Here is a 26317-nt window from a genome sequence, read left to right on the forward strand (position 1 = left end):
ATCAACAATACCACAGATAAGAATTAATACTTGGTTAGCGAATGTTCACTATATACAGGGTTCTACCCAGAACTTTTTAGTATAGTGGAGGGGCTGGCAAAAATAACCCGCACCAACGCGCTGCACTTTCATGAAAATGGGTTCATTTTGCAATGACAGAGGGGGTCAAATACTACAAATATAATATACTGTTGTTATTCCTTTGTTGTGAAGTGGCAAAACTACTATTGTTTTGATCATTGCTCATTCACAAGTTTTTGCAGACAATACTGACTGGAAAAGTGATGCCACTTGGTACAAAAATCTGTGAATTGTCATTAATCTTAGCAAAACTAACAAAGAAAATAGGGAAGAAACACACTAAATTTGAAAAATAGTATAGTGGAGCTGGCTGAGAGTATAGTGGAGGGCCTCCCTTATTCCACTCTCTGGGGAGAACCCTGATATATATACATAGGAATGCGTAGTTTTCTTGTAGGTGACACACTACTAGACCAGAAATGTACAAACTTTAATACAACAGACAAAATATTGACCTATATCATGTCATCTGAAAAAGAACGATGTAAATAGAGAACTCCATATTTGTCTACATATGTTTTAAGAAGAGACAATAGATTTAAGCCAAAGATGGATGATATTATTGTCTTATTTGCATTTAGCCCATATTGGACATTTATATGCCATAAAGTCCCTTGCCATTGTAACTATCTATCTTAATCATACCGCTGCTCTTCTAGGGCGTTAATTATTACTGCCGACTGTGTTCATTACTTGTGAAGGCATTTTATATTAGCAGATAAGTAATTTGTAAAGTTCCCCAATGAAGTCATTGTCATTAAATAACCCAATTTTATTCACACTACCTTCCACAACTGTAAATTATATAAAACGACATGTTTTGTATCAATAACAATTTTAACTCTTCAGAATTAAGAACAATCCGTATCTTTATGATAAGAGCAGTACAAGAAGATAAGAACAGACAGTACATTTTGTATGGTATAAGATTTATTCAAATTACATTTAATTTATCATCAACCCTTTCCTCTACTTGAAATATTGACAGCATGTTTCGTGTAGACTGTAAAATACATTTCCATTAGATTGCATTGAAATATTTTAGATTTTATTTTTCTTAACCATAAAACCACCTACAGGCGCAACACATCAGTTATGTACACTCATCAAGCAGTACATAGCCGAGTTTTGCTGAACCCCCGACCCCGGCGCAGTTAGTCAGTCACTAGTCATAGTCATACGGTGTATTACAGCCCGTTGGGGTTATACCGCCCCTTATATATATATATATATATACGGGGTAGCATGCCCTTTCTTCTAGCAGGTTTCCCGTCCGGGCGAATGATGTAAATCACCATGTGGCTGATACGGTATGGAGGTTCGCCAGACCGGTACCTCCATCCGGGTGATTTGAAGTCAACAGCAGAGCCCTCAATACGTAATCCTTTTCAATTTCGAAGGTATAATTCTGTACTTTGAGCTTATTTCTCTAGAGCTTTGCTCCGCGTAGGTTTGCCCACTCACTAGCGCCGTCTAGCGGCAGCTCTGACCCTGCAGCATGGCTTGTCTATTCGATCTTCGCAACCTTGCAATGACGAAGGCTTCGAAAAGCAACTGAACGAGGGGTTCGGTTTTTTAAGTAAAAAATACCTCAACTTCAACAGAATCAACTTCATATGTCAACAAAAACAAACAAACAAATCAAAAAGTAACGTTGAAACGACCTGGCCTCTCATTGGTTGCTGGCCGATCATAGAGACAATTCAACGCGATCTGTGCTTTCTTTGGGAACGCGAAATTTGCAAAATATCTGACCAAAACAATTTCTTAAAGAAAAACATTGATTTTTCAACTACAAAATTTCACAGATTGTAAATAAAGTAAGTGGCAAAATCAGGGAAAGTGCTACCAGTCTGTCAATGTTGATTTTGTCCCACACAAATCTATGTGTACACACTTCTCTTATCAATATTTACACTTCTTTAACCCACGAGGTATTTCTGCGGACTTTGAAACACCGGACTAAGAGTTTGAGGGTCGTGCTTTTTCTACAAGCCGATTAGTGAATAATCCACAAACACGCGGCTTAAAGGTGGATCTTCGCAAATCCGCGATCTCTTAGTCCCCTACTCAATATTCTCTCCAAGTTCTAGAACGTTATTATGCGGTGGAGCGTGCCGTCCCTTGGGCGACCACTCGTACACCAAGCCGGGAGGATCACTTTGGGGGATAAGCAAACACTGCAGTTGTACCGAGGCCTTTGTTTCAAGGGGCCGTGACGATTTCAGGCGCCGTAATCACTGCCCGATAACCCTTCAAAAGCGCCTCTTGGCAACAATTCACCCGTGAACATCACAAGTAGGGAGGAATGATCACATATTTTCTTCAAACCGTGCGACATTGATAGCAGTCTATTGCTTTCCTGTACCTCAATTGAATATTTTTATTTTGATACCCCTTATCGTATTAGACTATTTATAATAGTCGTACAATGTAAGGAATTTTTTAATAGTAGAATGCTAAAATTAACGACATTAATTAACCAAGGAGAGAAACAAAGCACAAATCGTCAGTCCTGCCGCTTAGCCGCGAACTCTTTGTGAAACGTTTGTTTAGTGCGCGCACGCTGATTGGTCGGGAGTTCAAAGCGATTTAGTGACGTCACAGCGCCGTGATTCAGATGTCAGAAGCAGTCTTATAAAGAGAGCGAAGCACTTGTTATGGTGCAGGTCTGGCGTGACCACGTATTCTGCCGTGATTCCTCTTTAGAGGCTAAAACGTGCGTCAGATAGTGACTAAGCGGCGTATTTTGGACGCTTTCACCTGAGGGGAAGAATATGTCTTGGTCAGGGAAGCGATAGGGGTGTTTCTGACAGGAAAGAAAGCCAGGGATGCGAATATGGGGTCGGGGTCCAGCAAGAAAACGTCGGAAGACAAACCACAGGGAGGCGTCAAGGGGCACGTGCAAAACGGCAAAACCAGGAAAACCATCCCGCAAGACCACGGGAGAGAAGACGGGAAGGAAAGAGGCGGTGAGAAACGACAGAAACGGGACTCGAGATCTCTGAGTGTTGGTGTTGGTGAAAATACTGGGAGGAAATCACCGTACTGGCAGACTGAGAGTGATTTTTCTGTGTCTAAAAACGTGGACGCTGAAGTGAATATTCTAACGGGAGAGCTGGACGAAGCGCTACGGGACAACAGGCAGTACACCGGCGGCAGGCAACCCGCCAACGCCCGGCAACAAAAACCGCACGCCGGGGACTCCAACAACCATCAGACTTCTAACAGCCTTGCCGTCAAGAATGACAGAAACGCTGGCCGAAGAGAGCCAAGCTTGACTCCCGAGGGTAGAACTCGTATCTCCCCGAGGCTGGGGAAGGATCCCGACGGCACGGGAGACGACTCGGGGGTCGAAAACTACTCGCCCGAAATCGACCACGAGATAGAAGACACCCTAGCGCCATCGTACCAGGTGAGTCGGGCTATCATTTTTCTCATCAGTCGCTACCTATGGGGTCATGTTTCACAGGACGGATATCAGACGACAGATGTAGTGACTCAGTATTTTTAGTACCACTCCTAAAAATATCTACTCTCCAACTAAAGGGTATCCTAGAGCTTCTTTTTGACGCCTTTTAAGTCGTTTTGTTTTTAATCGAGATTTGTTCTCGGTTAGAATTCTTGATTAGAAGTCGAGATAAATAATGCCCAAAAGACGTTCAAAACATGCAAGAGACAAACCTCCACTTGGAGAGCACAAATACTACCCCCCTCCTAATCCTTCCGTTCCTTAAACTGCAAGAGGATATGTGCAACATTCCCACGATGACCCCTTGTAAATAGAAGGGGCCAGTCCTCTTTTGTACATAGTTTAGTGTACACAAACTTAGTGCCCGGCCGTTTCAGGAATCTTGCTCAGGCGTAGGACGACTCCCGGCAACGCAAGCCGCCAAGGGGCCCAATTGGAACAAAAAACACCCTTGTATGCAGAAAGAATTGTCCCCATTCACTAAAGGCAAGGTCCCCCTTTTTTAGAGGGGTAGGCTCGTATGTATACAAGTGGTCTATAGGCAGGACGTGCTATAGTAGGGTGGTTAGCAACGAGGCGACCACGAAACACACACAAAACACGCAAATTACGACCAAATGAAAAGCCACTAATGCAACACGTTGTTGTGTGCGCCCAAACCACTTTCCTTAAAATGTTTGCAATTTTCGTTGTCCTGGATTGAATTCTTACAAAGAAAACTCCATTTTCAACATCTACTCATAGATTCTGGTTGATATACAAACATATAGGTATCAAAGATTTGTTGATAAAACTCGCGGTAAAAACAACACAAACAACGCCGTCGTTCCGTGGTAAAATGATCGCCCCTTCGGACCAAAACGTGCCCTGCCTAATTGAATTATCGCCGCCGTAAAATCAACTTATCCCCGGTAACTATATATGGTCATCAAAACGTGGAACGCATTCAGGACTAATTGAATCAAACAGGTGTCATGATACAACCCATGACCCCCGTGGACAGTTGAAACACGCATTCAATTTGTTTTATCTTCGATTAAATCATGATCTAATACGAATTTGTGTTTTGAAATGGATACAAATTATAGTATTTCAATACAACAAGCCTTTAAAAAAAGGATTGTACTTTGATTCACAATCAAAAGTACATCTGAGCTACAACGGCGTCGACAAAAAAACACATACATCCAATTTGGTTTACCTTTGATTAAATCATGATCTAATACGTATTTTTGTTTTGAAATGGATACAAATTATAGTATTTCAATACAGATAGCCTTTAAAAAGATATAAAAGAGATTGTACTTTAATTTATTCTCAATCAAAAGTACATCTGAGCTACAACGAGGTCGACCAAGAAACGTACATCCTATCTGATTTACCTTTGATTAAATCATGATCTAAGAAAAATTTTCTTTATCAAATGGAAAGAAAACATAATGTTTCAATGCAACTAGCCTTTGAAAAGATATAAATGAAGATTGTACTTTGATTTATTCACAATCCAAAGTACACCGGAGCTAGCTATAACGGGGTCGACCGTTTTTGTTTGCTCTTCCCTCCTCTAAAATCAATTTTGAAACGTCCCCACCGAAATCGTTACTGGAATACAAAGGTGTTGCGTGGGAACACTGTAACCATTTATTATCGTACCAATGAAAATACAATTACGTAAGTCAATTAGGCGTTCAAGCATTCTATTGGTGGTTTGATTTATCTTGGGTTGCGTGCAAGGGTGCGAAACACGCTAACGACACATTGAAAACACATTGACTAGCAACCGTAGATACAAATGCAAAAGAAGAGTGTTTCGTCCAGTCTCGCATTGGAAAAAAAAATAGATATTTGTTCGCATGTCAGCAACAATTCCACAAAGAAGAAAAAAAGAATTCGCAATAATGTTCTTAGTGAGGCACTGACATAGTAGTCTCAAATTGTGCATTGACCTTATCATATTGATATATGATACTTTACATACACGAAACTGGTACATTTCTTTGTGTTCTATTGTTCTAAAAAAACAGTCTAGAACAATAAGAGCCCATAAGAGTAGGTAGCAGAAAATCATCGAGGTTTTATGTTAATATCGATTAATCTAAAAAAAGTCACCAAAATTGTATTATGGATTTTTCCGTTTATTTTCTGAAGTGCTCTCAGATTATAATAACAAAATGTGACATGCTTCATATTTTATGCCTGGTTGAGTTCATTCAAAACGGATTATGTAACGTCCCAAATGTATTTTGAAATATGATAAATTTTCATTGATATAACAGACATATAGCATACTTAAGCAACTTTTTCATTGATAATCTCAATAAAGTTAGATTGAAATTCAACTTTACATAAGGTAACATTACGAGATTTTTGTTATTTCCATTGGCCTTGATAACATCGATTTTTTCCTGAGTCCATTCTTCGACAAGTGGTAGAGAATGCAGAACTTAATACTCCCGAACGTTATACCAGTACTTAATATTAAAAACAAGAAGCGCTTTGTTCTAAACCTCTGGTTCAGACTTTTAGTAGCAACGCCCATTATAGATAGTCTACTTCAAACTCTAAAGTGCTGTTGTATAGGTTTTCAAAATAAAAGTCTTAAACCAAGAAATAAAAAATAAAAACATAAAATTTGACAGAAGCGTAGACAAGATCTTATTGGTCAAACCGCTAATTACCATTCTCTCATTGGTTGAACTGCTAATCATGATAGGCAGTCGCGTGCTGTAATTTAACAGTATAATCTACAACACTGGCATTTCAAGTGCGTACCCACCTACACAAAATCAATACTAAAGGTTGGCGTTTAGTATCAATGATTTACATGGCACGGAGATATCAAGATTTCAACCTTTTAATAGATAGCCTTTGTACCGTACGAAACACATAATTAGTACATTGTTGTAGGACGCGTCTTTGAACCCGTCACATTTGGCGAAAATCGATCGGACGACGATTTTGAGGCAATCGCCCGAGCCTCGCTAATGGTAATAATAACTTAATTTGTAATAATAATAACATAACTTGTTCAAGGTACAAAGAATGGCTTATATGTGACAGGGACGGTTTTCAGGTGAAAAATACGCGCAACCCTCTGTCGATCTTAAATATGGCCGATCTCCCATCGATACGCCCGAAGATCGTGGATAATGTGACAGGGGTATCAAGCAAATCACGATCTTAACCATATTTGCCACGCGATCACAAACTGAATGCATTCTTGGGATAGACGTAAATGCATCGTACGAAATTCATCTGCCTTGCTACGAAAATGGTTTTCTTAGATTCTTGTCGGTAGTTAGTTCAGTCACAGCCTGCTTGACAATTCTACGACATCAAAAATCGTTCGGGCGTTTGAACAAGAAGTTTCGTCAACGCAACAGGAAATGTATTCCTTTGCATGGGGGGTTTCCGTTTGATCGCAGACCTTTGATTTAGAATTCCACTGTTGCATTTGTACGGCTTGGGGCAACGCAGCTTCCATAAAGGCATCCGGTTAGCGGTACCATTTTGTTTGCGGTTTGACAGTGGCAGTCTTACTCAGTTCTTTGTTGACCCTTGCCTAATATGTAACTCGACGAATAACTTCTAGGCTCTGTGTCGGAAAACCTGTAGAACGGTAGTTAGTAAACAGAAACAAGAAGCAGGCAAAAAACGGTATACTACGGTAGCAAGCACAAAACAGTGGCAGTGAGTAAAAGTTATCGGCCGGAAAAACGAGGGCTACGAGATATAGAATCAGTAATCATCAAAAGCGGTATCAAGCATAAAACACTGGCAAGTAGAAAACGGCAGGACATTTCTGGACATACCTCAAAACGGTAGCAGCCAGGAAACAGCACAGTAGCTAGCAGCAGACGGTAGCTTGAGAAGAACCGTATCAACCAAAACGGTAGCATGCTGCAGCCGGGAAACAGTAGCAAGCAGCTAACGGCAGCAGCAAGAAAATGGTAGCAACCAAAAACTGTAGCAAACAGAACACGGTAGCAAACAGAACACGGTAGTAACTAGGAAACAGAAGCGAAATAAAAACAGTAGTAACCAAAACGGTAGCAGCCAGAAAACGGTAGCTAACAGCAAACGGTAGCAGCATAAAAACGGTACGTAGTAACCAAAAATTGTAGCAAACAGAGAACTATTTCATTCAGAAAACGGTAGCGGACAAAAACGGCAAATTTACCGATAATACTTCACCATCATCTGCAATGAATGCTACATTATAATTCTCCATAGAACACTTTTAGTTTAAGCGTAATAAACATTTGATTTTTCAAATCATACCTTAATGGCATCTTTATCTTATTCTATTTCCTTTTTTCGCAAGGCTTACTATTTAAAGATCTCAGCTTTAACTGGGGCACCAAAAATTCTTCTAAAAGTAGACCTAATTCCCGGTCTGATGTTTCTCAGCACTTAGTCATATTAGCGGCTTTAGTAACCATGGTTACGGCTTCAGTGTATGACGTGTTCTTAGATTTTATAGTCCCGCTTCTGAACCAAAAAATCTTATGTTGGACGTACTCTTATGACTTAAAGTTATTCTAAGGACAAGGCCTTTTATAATTCACGCACCAATTTCCAAGAATTGATGTATTTAATCATCCCATCTATCCATCAATTGCAACATAGAGAGATATATGAGCTCCCATTTCTTTGTTCACGTTTTTCTTGCTCGCTCATAGTGTAAATATATCTTTAAATTTGTCCCTTTTTACAAACGCTTTGCTATACTGACGCGTTGAAAACGGCGCCATATAAGAACAAAAACACAGCGACATAAAAAGCTACAAATCCGTTAGGAGCTTGATCTTAAAACAACACAAAACAGGACAATCTTTATTCTAAAATAAATTTCTGTATATGCTTCGTTTTTAATTCTATATGCTAGTGAAAAATAAGAAATTAGTCATATCCTTTGTATCCTAAAATAACTAACCTTAGAAATAAGTCGTAAAATCATTTTAAAGAAAAGCTTTATTTAATACCTTTAGAATTACTTCCCGATCATGCTTCTTATACAAAGTAATCCAATACACTTACTGTGAGTGCCACGTGCTCAAAACACGCGACAAACGTTGTCTGGTGAAAGGCCAAGACTTTAAAGTGTCAATCAAAGACATAGCCTACATTTTTCCGAGGTTGAAAATTGACGTGGTACAAAATATACACACACTCTCCTAATACATATAAAACTTAAAGAAAATGGAAAAACAGATTCCATCAGATTTTCCCTGTTTAGAACAAAATTATGAGTCATATATTCTTTGTAAAAGCAATATTATTCATTACAGAGTGTAGAAGATATGTACCGTGTTCGATAGTGCGTGTAAGTTGTGTTTGAATCCTAGCCTACGGCGACTGGACGGACCAACGCGAAGGGTTGTACGTGCGGATAGACACTCGTAAAGAGTCGGTCTATTATACAAACGCGGGGGGGGGGGGATGCTGGTATTTAGACGTTAGACAGCGGGATTTGATTTTTTCTTTCTAGAATTGACGAAATTCACGATGATTTGCACGCCTTTCAACTAAAAAAACCCACAATACTGCTTTGCTTGGTTTCATCCGTAGCCCTCGTTGGGCCTTTGACATTTTCACCACTTTAGGTGTACTGACTTTGAAGGACGGTACGTGAAAGTATATTTAATTGGCGTTTGATCCATGCAAGGTTGTTGATCCATGTAAGATATCACGAAGAGCCCTGGCTTTGCGTCCATTTCTATTTGCTAAGCTACTCAGTTTTACAAATTTCATGTAACTCTATTGACCTTTGATTTCATAAAAATATGTATAACGAAAATAAACTGTATATGGTTGAAGTATATGTCCATGCTTCAAAGAATACGGACATTAAAGACAACCAGAAAAAAATTGCGTTTTGAAAATTGCGCATAATTTTTCTGGGTTCCAAACGGACCTACTCGAACTAGTCACACATTCTGTTATATGATATATACAACAATAAGTATGCATATACACAGTATTGTGTCAATCTACAAAACAAACGTATACGTAGCCTAGAAGACGGTATAGTAGATAATAATTGACAAAGTCCCAAAGTGTATTTTGCTTCGGAAAAAATAATGTTCCATAGGTAATTTCGAAAATATAATACCTTCTTGGTCTGCACGGAGCCCGCTTGGATGTCTGAGAGTCAAACAGATCAATTATGATATAATTGTGCCAAAAATTCGTAGATCAAATCATTCCGTGTAAAGGCCCTAGACCACTTTAGGACACGTGTATTTTGTTTAACGTTAAGAGAAACCTAAACAACGTACACTTCAATAGGTAACCGAGCTCTCGAAATTTATGACATCATATCTAAAAATATAACCTATCTATTTCCACTCAACAAAGAGGGACAAAAGACGAAAAACACGTTTATTGAAACTCTGTCAACTGTAGCAACAAACCCTCTTGGAACCGTACTTCATTTATTTTTAAAGAGAAAGTGATATTTGTTTTGCTTCCCGAAATTCGGAGTTTTTCAAAACAAGAAGCGTTACCTCTTCTTATAGATACGTGAATAGGAAATTTGCTACATGTTTATTTTATGACATACAGGTAGGAAAATACTCGGTACATTTTCGGCCACCCCCGTCTTTAGTACCCCACGTGCCCTTTGCTTTTAAGTCAGGAAACCCCAGATGGGGTGGTGTAAATTTCATACCGTTTCGTGTAACCGAATCAGACACAAGGCCACCTGTGGTTGGCCCCACCAAGATTCAATTAACCCAAACAAAACAAAAAGGGGTGGGGAGCACTTACCAACCGACAGGGTAGATTTAAAACAACGTAGCGGTCTACTTCAACCCAGTGGTTGGCAACACTTAAAATGAAGTAAAGCATTGCTTGACGACATGTTATACGGAACGGTTTTGATAACGTTTGGTTTAATTATTTTTAAACATTCTCATACAAAGCAACGCCTTAGAAACGGTTTTAAACAACAGGACACACATACAATTGTATTCGTAACAGTATAGGGAGGGGGTTTTGTGTGTGACCGCATTTAACCTCCAGTCGCAACACTATCTAGTTACGTTGGTTGTGGTAGGATAGCCATGTAACCTTGACCGCTAACATTGTTGAAATCACTCACTGCCAAAAGTTGAAGTCAACCTGAAAACAGTTGCCAGACTTATTCAAAGCATACAATACATCTTCTGGACGCCCCGACTTAGGATAGAATCTGAACAGTGCGGTAACCGGCCAGGTAACGTTACAGGTAGTTATTACGTATACTGCCATCTGAAATTGACTGATCCCGACAGTCCATCACAATTAGCAGTTCAACCAATGAAAGCGTAACAATTATGTGGCCAAGCAATGAGACAACGGCTACATGTTCGTCAAATATTTACTGTTTACTATTTTTGTTTTCATTTCTACGTTCTGACCAAGGAGGGCGGGGCAACATGGGATCACAAATCTTTTGAATATCGGGTGTTCCATCTAGCAACCACAAAGATGACGTGTGTAATTGTCCTTAAAGTACTAATTTCAAAATTTAGAAGTTACTCCATATTTTCCTGCATACAGTCGCTAAACACATTTTTATCACAACAATTAGATTTTGATTATATTTTGCATGTATGTGACATTCTGCATTGCTCCCTAAAATTGTTGGCTCCTAGCGGTTATGCTAAGGTACTGCAGGTGTTTTTTTGCTTAGCGATTTACAATTTTTTCGTTTTTGTAGGTGCAGAGACCTGTACCAGTGGATGTGGAGAGATTTAAAGCTGCCAACAAAAATGTAAGTATTAAACAGTTTCACTTAGTCACATCACAAACGAAAACTTTGGGAGGGAAATATTTTACATTAGCTGGCAAATGTCACCTGCTAATATCACTCATTCACAAAGTCCTTTCAAAATCCAACCAGCTTCTCTATTATAACAATACTGCTATATGATGAATAGGTCCAAAGTGAGCTGCCAACAAAGATGTAAGTTATACATTTTTACTTAGTCACATCACCAATGAAACGATAAGGGAAATATTTTACATTAGGCCACACCAATTTAATTTCTTGGTTCACGGATTTTTTCATAAAAAATATGGAGCGAGAGGGCGAAATAAAAATTGTAAAATGGTTGGGGTAAAGGTAACGGCTAATCCAAAACATAAAGAAAAAAGTTTTCAACTTGAAAAAAGTACAAAAACACTATTATTGTACAGTAACAGCACCTGTACCCATTCTTTAAGGAGCTTATAATATAAAGGCCGATTTGCTACACCAGAAAGTTGCTGAATGGTTTCATTAATGGTGAAAATTTGCTGAGTGGTAATTTTTATTTTCATTTTTTTTTCCAAAAAATAGGAGCGAGCAAATCCGTGAACCAAGAAATTAAATTGGTGTGGCCTTAGTTAGCAATTCCCACCTGCTAACATTCACAAAGTCCTTTAAAAATTCAAAGAGCTTCTCTATTATAACGATACTTTATGATGAATATGTACAAGCAGAACTTAGCTGCTACAATATCGAGAAAAAATTCATGCCTGACATATTTCCAATATCCAATTAGCAGTGCATTGAGGACTGAATACAGTACCTGTCATAAGAGATTAACAATGGAATGGATGTCAAAAGAAAATGAATGAGTGTGTAATATAATGTTTGGAAGGGTGTACATGGGTCTCCTTGGTAGTCCAAAGGGCAGTGCACACAGACAATTGGCTCTGATCATACAACGATGTCAAACTTTATTACCTTACTGGCAGATAAATGGCATTGTTGAAGGTACCAAAATTCCAAGGCCATTAAACAGAAAACAGCGAGCAGGTCATTATTGGACTGAGCATAGCACTTAGATTGGACTAATGCTTGTAGCCTTTAACAGCATATACTTTAATATATGATATTTTGTGAGAAACTTCAGATCTCTACTATTCAACAGATCATAATGACCCCCAGTGGAGGTCTTCACATTTTGTTGAAAAAAATGTTGAGATTTAGGCACGATCTAGACACGGGTTTTCCCGATATTGGCGAGCCGACAACCTCTCGCCGACAGTTTTTTTCTTCAGCGTCTAGATGGAACTGCAATATCGCCATAAAGATATCGGGAAAATTTCTCCCGAAAGGTCCGGACCATTCGCCCGATAGCTTAGCAGGGGTCCCCGATAGCTTGGCAGGGGTCCCGGACAGCTTCTGCGTGCGTGTAGATGTGTCCCGACTTCGGGAGGGCTCATTAGCTTATAATGAGGACTCATTAGGCTATATAGCTGTTTATGACTACAAGCGCCACGGGTGTCCCAAAGCCAACGTTCCAGATCCCTCCCGACATCTCCACAGATATCGGTAAAAACTGTGTATAGATTGGGCCTTATACCAAATAACTTGGGACTTTGTGTTAAATCTTGAGATGTTTCGACTTAACCTTGAGATGTTCAAAAAAAATCTTGAGATGTTTTAAAAAAAATCTTGAGATGTTTTAAAAAAATCTTAAGATGTTTTAAAAAAATCTTTAAAAAAAGATTTTTTGAAAGTTGCATTGAAAAAGTGCCATATGTGTTGAGATTTCAGTCTAGTATAATCAGACAGGCTCCGCATGAACATAATGGAACAATCAATGAACTCCTTGTTAAAATCTTTCACGTGAACTATTCATCATTGAGCACACCGAGTCCTACTGCTTTTATTGTGTTGTATCTGTTAGGGCTGGGTATCGGTACAGCGTACCGGTACAAAAACGTTTTTTCTTATTGGACCAGTCCAGAAAGAATTAGGTGGACTGGATGTTGGACCAATTAGAAAATCAACAGATTATTTTATCAGTTATTCACACGCTTTGGCGCTTGCTGGTGGAAGAAAATAACAAGAGTGAAGAAGTGTAGAGTTTATAGTAATTCCTACCAAGTTTTACAGCCAATCGTACCGGTGCAGTTAGCGTTGTAGGATTTTAAAACGCCAGTTACCCCACTGAACAGATTTGTTTGTAGTGAAATGGATCATTGGTATGAGACATACTGCATCAGGACCTGGACCTGATCCTTTGGACCTGAACCGGACCTGAATTTTCTGTACCGGTACCCACCCCTATTCATCATTGAGCATGACGAGTCCTACTGCTTTTATTGTTAAAATAATTGCCAACCTTCCTATCATATAAATTTACCGTTAATCATTGCCGGGATCCCCATGCAGACCCTCGTGTGTTCAACCCTCTTCGAACTCACTTACCCCCCACTGAGCAGTAGGTTGGCAATTATTTTAACAATAAAAGCAGGTTGTGCTCAACAATAAAAAGTTGTTGTGAAAGATTTTGGGAATGAGTTCATTGAATTGTTCCATAATATTCATGGGGAGTCTGATTAAACAAGACTAACTAAGGCCACACAAATTTAGTTTCTTGGTTCACGGATTCGCTCGATCCTATTTTTTGGAAAAAAATAAAAAATAAAAATTAACACTCAGCAAATTTTCACCATTAATGAAGCCATTCACTAACTATCTGGTGTAGCAAATTGGCCTTTATATCATAAGCTCCTTAAAATGTAGGGATTATTATTGCAGTTATATTTTTCATTCATGAAGAATGGGACAAACATAAAAACTGACACTACTTTTGTAATTTTCAACGAACAGGTGCTGTTAATGTACAGTAATAGTGGTTTTGTACTTTTTTCAAGCTCAAAACTTTTTGTTCTTTATGTTTTGGATTAGTCCTTACCTTTACCCCAACCATTTTACAATTTTTAATTTTAATTTTTATTTCGCCCTTTCGCTCCATATTTTTTATGAAAAAATCAGTGAACCAAGAAATTAAATTGGTGTGGCCTAAACTAGTAAACACAGGTGGCTCTGTTATGGCTTTTGGGCAATGATAAAAAATAGCTGAGTATAAATTTGGGATAACAAAAAACACTGCATAAGGCACTGCATAGAATAAAACTGATCAATAATGCTTCACAAACAATTAACTGACAACACTTAATGTTAAATACGAGCAGGCCTGCTATAATTAACGCCTCCATTTGTAACCAAAAAAGGCGTTAGACAAGGCTGCAATCTAAGCCCTACATTGTTCAACTTATTCATTAATGACCTCGTTCATGTTCTTGATAATGCCGAATGTGAACCACCTTCCCTACATAATTTACTTGTATCGTGCTTGTTATATGCAGACGATGTGGTTATACTTTCTGAATCAGACAAAGGGTTGCTATGCGCGCTCAATAGATTAAGTGCCTTCTGCAAGAAATGGAAACTCCAAGTTAATCTTAAGAAAACTAAAGTTATGATTTTCAACAAATCTGGCCGATCCTTCCGAAACCAAACATTTGTATTTGATCAAGACACTCTGGACGTAGTACATTCTTACTGCTATCTAGGCCTGACTATTACATCGTCAGGAAGCTTCTCCCTGACCAAAAAACAACTTTCACTCAAATCTCGTAAAGCTATGTATAGTTTGAAATCTCTCATTCGCTCATCTGTCTCGCCAAAGTGCTTGTTAAAAATATTTGATTCCTGTATAAAGCCGATTCTCCTATATGGGTGTGAAATTTGGGGCACAGAGTCTATTAATGACAACTCCCCAATTGAAATTTCCCATCACCGTTTTTGTAAAAATATACTCGGAGTTCCAAGAAATTGTAGTAATTTAGCATCCAGAGCGGAGCTTGGCAGATTTCCTTTAGACTTAGATATATCTGTCCGTGTTATTCGTTACTGGCTACGATTATTACAAATGGATTCTCATAGACATTTATTACAAGCTGATGCCCTTTTGTATCAACATAATTCTATTTCTAATAGTCGCAGAAGAACCTTGTTACAACGAGTGAAAGAAATTTTAGATGGTAGTGGCCACTCCTACCTTTTCTATTCATGTAACTCACTTAGTGATATCAGATCTATATGTACAATGATAAGATCTAGAATCTCTGATATGTTTATCCAAACCTCTCGTCATAACTTGAGTATAGATACTGGTAAGCTAAGATTTTATAAGACCTGTAAAACAGCACATACTATGGAAAAATACTTAGAATTAGATAATTTTGATTTACGCTCGGCAATCAGCAAAATTAGAATTTAAGTGCCCATCCTCTCGAAATTGAGAGAGGACGGTACAAGAGGTTATCCGTGTGTGAAAGATTTCATGTCAAACTGCCCTCTCTATAACCAAGAAAGAAAAGAGCTGTTCAAAGAGGCCATCAAATTCCATCCAAACTTTCTTACATTCAATGATAAAAAGAAAACAGTCCTCCTTTTAACATCACAAAACTCACACATAATAGAAAAGGTGGGATCTTTCGTCTTCCACTGTCTTCAAATAAGGAGTCGAACCCAATAACCCAGGATCTAGAGTTAGCTCTCACTAGTTTTAGACTAGACACATGTGATATTGTATTTTACACTGTTTGAATCTTGTATGTTACCTGCAATTAGCCCACGGGCATGAATTTGCAATAAAACTAAAGCTATAATTAACAGTAAATTAAAATAGCGACTACGCCTTACAGAAAAGGGCACGTAGACCCTCTCGTAGACATCACGAGTTAAAAGCACCAAAAAAAGCACCAGTGTTACCGTGTATGGATGAACTAGAGCGTTACAAGTACCGTTAGGTTGGTATGCGCCACAAGAGCCCTTTCAACTGTGCACTCTAAATCATGGGTAAAAATAACAGCGGCGGAGAAAAAAAAAGCAACAATGGTTAATCAATGCACACAACATACCAGACGCTTTTTGTGAGGATAAAATGTTACATTGAACAATTTGTAACGTCTATGCTGTTAGTTTGGCGTTGAAAGGCGACAGAACTCCGCCCAGACAATTTACGATTTGTTTGGCTTAGAGATCATTGTACAAACGAATGTACATGTATAGGAGCTTAAGGTCTGAATAGGGAGACGTAGTACTACCAACAACGCTTTACACTAAATTCATAAGTGTACGAGTCGATTAGTAAGACCACCTTGATGCAAAAATGCTAAACTTCATGAAGTCAATTACACCAAATATTGCCTCCTTGGCATGAATGTGGATAACAAATTACAGAAAATCTATTTAATATATACCATACAGAAATTGGCATGCATGTATTAACAATTTGAAAGTAATTCTGAGGACTTTGACAGTTATAAATTCAAGATTAAATTTGTAAATTCAGTTGTAAATTTAGGATTAGATTTTTAATTGTTGACATTGTAATTTTTATAATATGTATGATGTATGAAAGTCTGATTGCAGTAGGTTTACCATATCAAGGAGGTGACCATATGTATACCAGGTAATTACTATATGGCTAATTACCATCATATACAGAGAGAGAAAGAAAGAGAGTTTTTTTATTCATGGGCTAAATATTCAATTGTGATCTTATGAACAACGATGCAACCAGCATTACTTGTAGTATGTCCTTACCATCTTAATGGTTCATTGAAGAAAACAATTCAGAACCCTTAACAGACATCCGGCAGCCTCCTTAAGGGTCTCTTAAGACGGCGTGTAATAACAGCTGTTGAGCCAAGACTGTTTGAATGACGGCCCTTAAGGGCTCGATGAGTCGACCTTAAGACCGCACCTGTAGAAGTGTCTCTGAGTCAGCAGAACTTTAAGGTGTTTCCTGAAGAATCTAAGACGGGTTGATTTGAAGCACCTGTAGAATATTTATGGTACAACCAGTGTCACAGACCAGAACATGCCCCTGTTTCAAATCTACCCCAGGGCGATTTTGATCAGGGGTCTGGCCTGTTACACCCGAATCAAATGTAGATCCGTGATATAAATGTTCTGAAATAAATTAGAAAAAAGTGGAACAGGAAAGTATTTTTAGCATTACATTTGTATATCCTTCATTTCCTAAATCAGCAATACTGGCTAATAATAATAATGTGCAATAAAGGCTATTATTATTAATAATACTTGATAATAATAGTATTACTCATTTCTGATCGGTCATAACCAGTGTTGTTGCAAGGAGCCAGTACTCCGTCCCAGGACGGAAATTTGCTTTTTCGGACAGAAAAAAATATCAATCCCAAACATCTTCATGACACAATACTGTTGAAAATCTATTTTCATGAGCTTAAAATAACATGTTTAACAAGGAGAATCAAAGACAATTGGGTTCCCAAACAATGTGATGGACAGACAAAATTTAAGGCTGGATAAAACCTTCATTCATAAACCCATGCCTAAACCCATAACCAATACAGAATTGGAAGCATCAAATGGCTACTTCAGTGAGCTAATGGTGTCCTGGAGTGAGTCACATTTTTGGGGACACCCCACACGACGAAACCGCGTAGCGTTGCTGGGGGCCCGACTCACCGGTTATCACCAGTCGAGGGCTTAAAACCACCACGCAAAAGTAAACAAACTCGGTAACCAAGTGACTGAAACTCTATTTTGTGGAGTGACGAGTCAAGTGTGGGGAGTGTTGGTTGGATGTGCAGCGAGCCTTGGAGCTTGTGTGTACTGTAAATTGTGTATTAGGGACAGTTCAGATGATATCCGAGGAGGGGTTGGGCTGTTAACATCAGATACTGTAGATTCATCTGACAAAGATTTAAACAACAAACACACAACTATTAAAAGTTCAATTAGCTTGGGGAAGCTTTCGAGACAAACTCTGTCTCTTTGTCAACCCGGAGATCTCATCTTGGAGTTTCTCTGTCATGTAACGGCTGATGGACATTGTCACGTGACAAGACACAGTCATACACAGGTGTCAGATAGTGGCGCCCCTGTCCCTGTTCAACGTGCTCTTCTGTTGTCGGATCTGCATGGCCGGATGGCCCCCTTGCAAGCCAGTCCGGATCCTGATCAAGAACTTTAACATTGTCCCAGTCTATCTTGTGCTGTTTCAGACACTCAGTAGATTCATTTTTCTTCTTCTCATGTCATCACTTTTTACTCTCACATTCTTCTATTTTGTCAGTGGTAGAGGGGAAAACTAGAGGGGAAAACGGACTCTGATTTTTGCGGTGTGTAGAATACATGGTTGAAACAATTCTGTAGTAAAGTTAGTAACACTGGTTCACCTTTATTCAAGGGTAACCTATATTCGTTGTTTGTACAAAAAACGTATTTAGGGATATAAAGTCGACGGTAGGTGGTTTCAAATCGGAACATTTTGAAAATATTGCAAATTTGAAACCACAGTCAGCAGACTTGATACTCCTAAATGTGCTGTTTTTAAAGACAACGGATAAAGGTCACCCAGCGGATAAAGGTGAACTAGCGTTAATAGTGGAAAATGTATATTTCATGGTGCCACGAATTTGCATTGGGGAGGCCACCATGAACATAAATCCACTGCAAACGTAAATGAATCTACAGCAATGTTGTAGGGACAGAACATACAATATCAAGGATGGGTATCTCACACAATGTAAAAAAAAAGAGACACAATTTGAAGCTCTCTGCACTGCCTTTTCTAAGTCTCAAACTTTATGTTTTGAGAGCTTGTTTACTGACAATATATTTTTGCTTATTTCCTATCCAGAAACAATTCATCTTTGACACAGAAAACACAACAACAACAACAGAGAATAACAACACAAGCGACACAGGGCTCTACTCCAAACAGAGATTGGGTCCACCTTCTCCTGATGGCCACCGTAGCAGCAATGATCCCTCCCCTGAGTAAGTAACAGTCTAGTAGGGACAGAACATTAATGATGGGGTGGGATTATGACACTGGATTTAAAAATAAATAAGAATAATAATGAATAGGTAAGAAGTTTTAACCATGGCAGCAATGATCCCTCCCCTGTGTAAGAGTAGTACATTCAATGTAACAGTCTAGTAGGGACAGAACATTATTTATGGGGTGGGATTATGGTATGGGAATTTTTTGTTAAAAAAAGAGACTAACCTAAGGTAAGAAATTTTACATGGCAAGATGCAAACATTTTCTTTCATTTGTGATTTCTCTCTCTTAAGCTATTTAAAATTGTATCAAAGAGACAAAATAATACAGTATTCTCATTGTCTGAATTCAATACTGATACTCCATAGTATCAGCAACAACAGGTGCAACATAACTGCCTCCGCCCCTGAGCCATTGCCAAAAACATTATTATATTATTTCGATAGAAAAATATATTTCAGCCCCAAGAACGTACTTCTACTGACAAATTAGCCTTGCACTCAAGAGTCAAACGTACATGTACAGAATTGTACAGCGGCACCCTTAACAACAGTATAGGCTGAATAGAATGTCGTTACTTCGCATTCCAATGCCAAGACCCAATTATTTCTCAGCGTGGGGTGTTTTCCTAACTGTGTGTACAGTTACGACTGTGGGATCTTTTCTCACACAGTTTGACAATCTGTAAGGTGGCCTTGTGGATGGGGTTGTTGCCCTAAGAATCTGATTTATGGGTACAAGGTCCAGGTGTTGCAGGGTTGAACAAGTCTGATTGTCCCGGGCAAGTGAAAGTGTCCATCGGGCAAGTGAATGTCCTTCCCCACTTGTCCGATCGGGCAAGTAAGATTTTTCCATGAGATTATTTTTGATATACATGTTGGTTATCACAGTTACCGCATCAAGCATTGGTCAACACAGAAAAATAGAGCCAATGTTAAAAGAATTCCATTGCTGCACGTGAAAATACATACTATTAGTGAAAAATGTTAGTTAAAAGCTGGTTCGGGCAAGTAAATTTTGCATGTACTTGCCCGATAGGACAAGTGAATTTTAGAAAACTAGTTACCCTGTGTTGTGCCCTTGGGAATTAGCACTTTACATGTACACTAGGGCTGGGTACCGGTACAGAAAATTCAGGTCCTGGTCCGGTTCAGGTCCAGAGGATCAGGTCCAGGTCCGGACCTGAACCTGGACCTGATTCAGTATGTGGACTTGTGAATGGACGATACTCAAGACAATGGTCAATTTTGCTACAGCAAAATCTGTTTTGTGGAGTATTCGACTCCCACTGGCGTTTGAAAATCTTACAAGCATAAGCTAATTACTGCCTCTGTACGATTAACTGTAAAATTTGGTAGAAATGACTATAGACTGAACTTTGCTCTCGTTATTTTCATTGACCGGTACGCCCTAAAATGTCTGAATGACAGATCATATAATCTGTACATTTTCTAATAGGTCCAACATCCGATCCACTAATTTTTTTCAGGTCATTCTTTTCTGGACCGGTCCAATAAGAAAAACCGGTTTGGTACCGGTACACCATACCGGTACCCACCTCTAATGTACACCAGTCACCATTATTAAATACTTTTTTTTTAAAAAGAGTCTGAAGTTTTTCGCAGAAAAAAAGGTTCAAAACAGGATACTTGCACAAAGCAGCGAATCAAGTTACGTCTTTGTTTTCTGACTGTTTCACACTTCATTTTTCAAAGTGACGTAAGGAAAAGTTCAAGGGGTGTTTTCAACTGAAGCTGCATTTTTTTCTGGCTAATTGAAAAAGTAAACAAAATGCCTGCTTTAGCATGAATAGTCCCACAACATGTTTGAGGCACAAAAGAGCACAGCTAAAACCCCATGCACACCCTCCCACAATTACAACCCTATACAGGCCCTCCTACATTTGTGAAAGGGTTTCATGAAGTAAAATGATTGACAGCTGCAGTTTCCATGGTAATATAGCTGTATCACGCAACCATTGATGTCACACAGGCAAAGCTTAATTGCCGCACTTCTTCCGAAGAAGAATTCCTTCTGCAAAAAATGTCAAGCACGAAATACTTAAAAGTTTTCAACACTGCAGACACAATACATGTTTTTTTTTTTTCATTCTGGAGCCCAGAAATTATTAGCAAGAATATTTGGCCTGTCATTCTACCGAGAACAGTTACAGTTTTTCCTGTTAACTAAGCTTCTGACATTCACCAATCAATGTACTAAGTTTTAATAAGTTTCTTCCTTTTTCGTTAAGACTTTGGCTAAATTCCTTGCCCCCCCATATAGCAATCAGTTTTCTCTAAAACAAGACGACATTGTATGATATATTATGCATTTTGGTTTGATGTACAATGTACAACGTATATGCAGGTTTGCACTCTTCGAGTGCTTTTTCTAGTCACCTGCCAGTGATTTTCTACTTTCCAGGTGTACCACCTGGCAGAGATTTATTTATGAATAGATAATCACCACGTTTTCCCTGCATCTTTTTCAAATTCTCAGATGTGAATTCCACCTGCCAAAGTGATTCTTTTCTAATTCTTAGGTGTCTTACGAGGGGCGGTCAATAAGTAATGTCCCTGACCCACTTCCAGTCGTTTGATCGAGATGAAATTTTGTATGTGTAATGATTCATATCTTTATTTTTACTCCGCGTACCGTAGGTACGCTCGGGAGTAAAAATATTGTTTTCATACTGTTTCTTTCTTTCTTTCTTTCTTTCTTTCTCCTGTCGCGATCGTTAAAGTGATTCCTCTCCGTCGTTCCTGCACCGAATGATCTGAAATTTGGCACAAGGGTAGAGTGTGCCAATGCCCAGATGCTTTTTTCTCCTTTTTTTGATAGATACCTTTAAAATGATTTTATGGATGTTTTTAGGTCCATTTCTGACCATGACTATATATTCTTGCCTCCTGTGCCCAGGTACTCAGTCCAAATGACCTGAAATTTGGTATGATACTGCGGGAGATAGTTATGAAAAGAACCAAGCTATCATTTTTGGCCCAAAATCACTTCATAATGATTTATAAGCCGGTTTGGCGGGGTATCTACGTGTATTTTCATGCGTTTCACGCGTTTCGCGCGTGTCACCATATATGGTCACGTCCCGCGAGTGACGTAATGTGGTGCAGCTGTGAGTTGTGCCTAAATGTAATTACCGCGTCACCAATACGCGCGGCACTTAGCGGAAGCGATGACCTGATTGGGTACAGCAAATGAGGAAGTGTCTTTCAAATTAGCAGCTTAACCATACCAGGAGAGCATGTCGTCGGGGAAGAAATTTGTTAAAAGTAAGTAAAAAATCGTACTGTTTAACTTAAAATTGGCTACAATGCACAAACACAGTAACAAATTTGGGTAGCTTGTCGTCGTTATTGTGTAGTTTTTGTACGTTTAATTAACGCAAGTTTAGAGTGTCGAGTTTAGCGATACAGCAGGGCGTGCAGAATGGCGCGGCGAGTGGTACATGAAACTACACAAAGGAAATACTAATCATTGTATTGTATTCTATTTTCTACTAGTCTCCAAGCAGACCCTACGGTGCCTTAGAAATAGTATCAAAGCTGGCAAGGGACTTTAGTGTAGCCCTTTGGCCGGCTATCTCCATTTGGCCGGCTATGCTCCTTTGCCAGCTTTTATATTATCTCTAAGGCACCGATGGGTCTGCTTATTGGAGACTATTTTCTACTGGATGAAGAGGATACACCACCAGTTGTGCAGACACATGGGATTGTGCCTTGATAGAAGGTGTCAATTTGACAGTGCTAAATTTATTATTGGCCGGGTGCTGAAACTCTGGCCTGTCAGAGGGTACAATAGTCAACCGGCCACAAGTGGCACCAACAGACACCAAGAAGAGGATAGCAAAGTCAAGTGCAAGAAGTGTTCCCACATACATTATGAAATTATGACAGAAACACCATCATTCCTGCATCGAATGACCTGAAGTTTGGCACAAAGGTAGAGTGGGCCAATACCCAGACCCGATTTTTTCTGTTTTTTTATAGATACCTTTAAAATGATTTTATGGATGTTTTTAGGTGGTGTTCTGACCGAACTGTATAATTGTGCCTCCTGTGCCCAGGTATTAAGCCCAATGGACCCGAAATTTGGTATGATAGTGCATGAGATATTTACTAAAAGGACCCCGATATCATTAGCCTGGGTACCATTCTCCGCGGTCGGCTTTGGGGTGTTTTACCCGGCACCGACCTGCTTCTGTCAGTCTGTCTGATTAGCTGCCCTTTGAGATTTCGCCGATAGAGCTTGTAGCCGGCCTTTTGAGTTTACCCCGACTTTCTTTCTTGAAGAACAACGGTGTCTTCTTTGTTAATGTGTGAATCACTAGCATACTGTTTGCGTGTTGTAATCAAGAAATAAACGTGTGATTACTGTACAGTACTAGTATGAAAGAACCGTAATTCCGAGTCATTCTCAAACTGGATCTTTTTTTTTCAAATTCAATTTTGGAACAGTCCATTTTCGCAAGGAGGAGCGGAGTAAAAATAGCTGAATTTGCTCCTAAGCAAATACCGGCCTTTCTAGTTATAGATTATGTTGCAAAAAACAGCTCTGAACTGATATATGGTTTCTGATTTACTGGTGTTTGAACTGAGTCAGGTGCGAAATGGACCAGGTGTGAAATGGAACCAGTTGAGTGTCGCGCAGTGATCCGGTTTTTGTATTTGAAAGGATGCACACCAAAGAAGACTTTTGATGAAATTAAAGAAACTTATGGTGATGATGCCCCATCATATGACCTTGTAAAACGCTGGCATCCTGAATTCAAACATGGCCGGAAGTCTGTGGAAACAGCTCCCAGACCTGGTCGTCCCTCTTCTGCCATTGATGAGGCATCTGTTGGAGGACCAACTTGGGGTGTCCTACAAGAACGGTGTCCAGAGCTGCATCAAACGATGGGAGAAATGCATAACTCTGGGTGGTTCCTATGAAGAGAAAGACTACTAACAAGTTTCATTAATCTCCTGCTATGGAAAATGGGTCAGGGGCATTACTTATTGACCGCCCCTCGTACTTCAGACTTTAAGACATTACGACTTAAAAATGCACAAATGACTCAGCCGCATTCTCTCCTAACCTGCTGATCACCCGTAACACCTGTTTGATCAGTGAAAGGATGTTACCTTTAGTTCTCCGCACGTTTGTGTCGCAAACAAGTGCGACATTTCCACCGCAAACAAGTCACTGAGGTGTCGCTGTTCCAACAAGACCGTGCGCTGAACACACTTTCACGTGTGAAATGCAAATATGTGGATAAGAAGCTCCATCTTAAGATTGGAATTCCGTTTTTCCCATTTTGAAATGTGCTAATATTTTCAATATAAAAGCACTTGGTGCAAAGTCTTTACATATGATTGACAAGTATGATGCACAGTTGTGAAATATGATAATAACTTTCATGAATATTCATTTTGAAAATTTTCTTCCTGCAGGAATTCCTGCAGGAATTCCTGCAGGAAGCGTTTTTCCTGCAGGAATTCCTGCAGGAAGCGTTTTTCCTGCAGGAATGCTGCAGGCATTCCTGCAGAAATTCCTGCAGGAGAAAGGTAAATTCCTGCAGGAAGAATGTTTCCTGCAGGAATTTCTGCAGGAATGGCCTTATAATTCATATCTAAATCAATGACACTAAGATAGGAGTGCTACACACCGGCAAAAAGTATGCAACAAACGTTTTAGTAGTAGTTTCTCCTATTCATGCGACTTTTTCCACATATACATTTACATTTTGTACTACAGTTAAATGTAGAAGTATAATCACACCCCGCGCAACATTTCTACCCCCAGTTCAACCTGTATGACCTCACAAGCGCCATGTTCTTGTTGACTGTCGACGCATCAAAAGCCAGCCAATTTCTCAACAGTTATCATATATAATTTCAATGTCACTAAATCCTTCAAAATTATGAGGTAGTCTGGCAACATTTTGGAAGCACGACGTGTGCCCGACTCGGGGTGGTCGTGGTCGCAAGTTTGAGTTTAATCCGATTAAATGTGAACGCATTTTTTTAATCCAACAGAAAGCTTTAATCGGATTCCTCATTTAACTCACTTGTATTTTTTCATTTGAATGGGGTCCAAGTTGCCCATGACATGTTCAACAGTTGTGCCGACAGAGCCATTACGGCTGTTCACACATGGGTGTTTTCATCAAATGAAAACTGCTCTATTCGAATACTCCTTCCATGCATGCAATGATATCTTGTAAACGCAGTACCAAGTTGAACGTGGCAAAGAATAAAAGCTCCTTGGTCAGGAACTTGAGATTTGTTTGATCTGGTTGGTCATATTTTGACCATCATAAGATTAACACTTGAATTTTTGTTCCAGAGAATATTTCATAAAGTTTAAAATTGGGCCTAAGAAAGCCAGGGGCTTGCTTCCTCTTGTTGAAAATTCAAGTAAGTATGCGCTATTGTAATGCGGGTTCAAAGTAAGGTCAGCTATTGTTCTATAGATATGCAAAGGATGCTGGTGTCCAATTATCAATTATCAAAGGACTAATTATTCCCCAGGTCCAAACATCCTGGCTACCTGTAGTGCTGAGGACCTAAGGCCTTCAGAAAGAATCCTGGAACTTGGGGGTACACTATTACAAGAAATTACAGACTGAAGAATTACAGAATTTCAGAAACCTAAGTTCACTTTTACACTAATCTATTTAAATATGAAATGGTTAAACCTAAAGGGTAAATCAAGGTTGTCTTTGTCAATTTAAAGGTAAACTATGAATAATTTTTCTTGAAGTTTTGTGAAAATTTGATGGTAATTGTGGACTCCATAAGGTAATAAATAGACTGCTCAAACCAAGGAGGTTTAATATAGGCATCATGGAATGAAGTCAGCACCTCTGTGCCTAATTTCCAATCCAGCTGTGCCTTGCTCAATTTGCCCTTCAAGCTGCGTTACATCAAGGAGGTCTTTCAACCTCCTTGGTTACATTAAACAACTGCTCGCTATCAGACCCCCTTCTGTCAGTAATGACCATGGTAAAATCAGACCCGAGTGCTCGAAAATAAAAGCTGGACTGCTCCTAGTTGGGGGGGCTACTTTCAAAGTTGGTCATTTGGTCGTTTGATACCACTGTTGCACAGTGACTATGACTGCTTCCCAAAAAACTGCTTCCCAAAAAACC

At 39.2% G+C, this 26317-nt stretch overlaps 1 protein-coding gene across 3 annotated transcripts in view; it reads left to right on the forward strand.

Annotated features, from left to right (window-relative positions):
• Positions 1–2677: 2677 nt before the first annotated feature.
• LOC118404548 overlaps positions 2678–26317 on the forward strand; it is a 31322-nt gene continuing 7682 nt past the window's right edge. Inside the window, exons 1-3 of one of the 3 annotated variants that reach the window (XM_035803699.1) lie at positions 2691–3496; positions 11259–11312; positions 19021–19160. In XM_035803699.1, coding sequence (XP_035659592.1) covers positions 2921–3496; positions 11259–11312; positions 19021–19160 — 770 coding nt within the window. In that variant the 5' untranslated portion in view covers positions 2691–2920. Of the gene's footprint in view, positions 3497–3930; positions 4525–11258; positions 11313–19020; positions 19161–26317 lie in introns of those variants that run through there. The other 2 variants (XM_035803701.1, XM_035803700.1) reach the window with 2 other exon arrangements.

The sequence above is a fragment of the Branchiostoma floridae genome, chromosome 17 (genome assembly GCF_000003815.2).
Source record: "Branchiostoma floridae strain S238N-H82 chromosome 17, Bfl_VNyyK, whole genome shotgun sequence".
NCBI lineage: Eukaryota > Metazoa > Chordata > Leptocardii > Amphioxiformes > Branchiostomatidae > Branchiostoma > Branchiostoma floridae.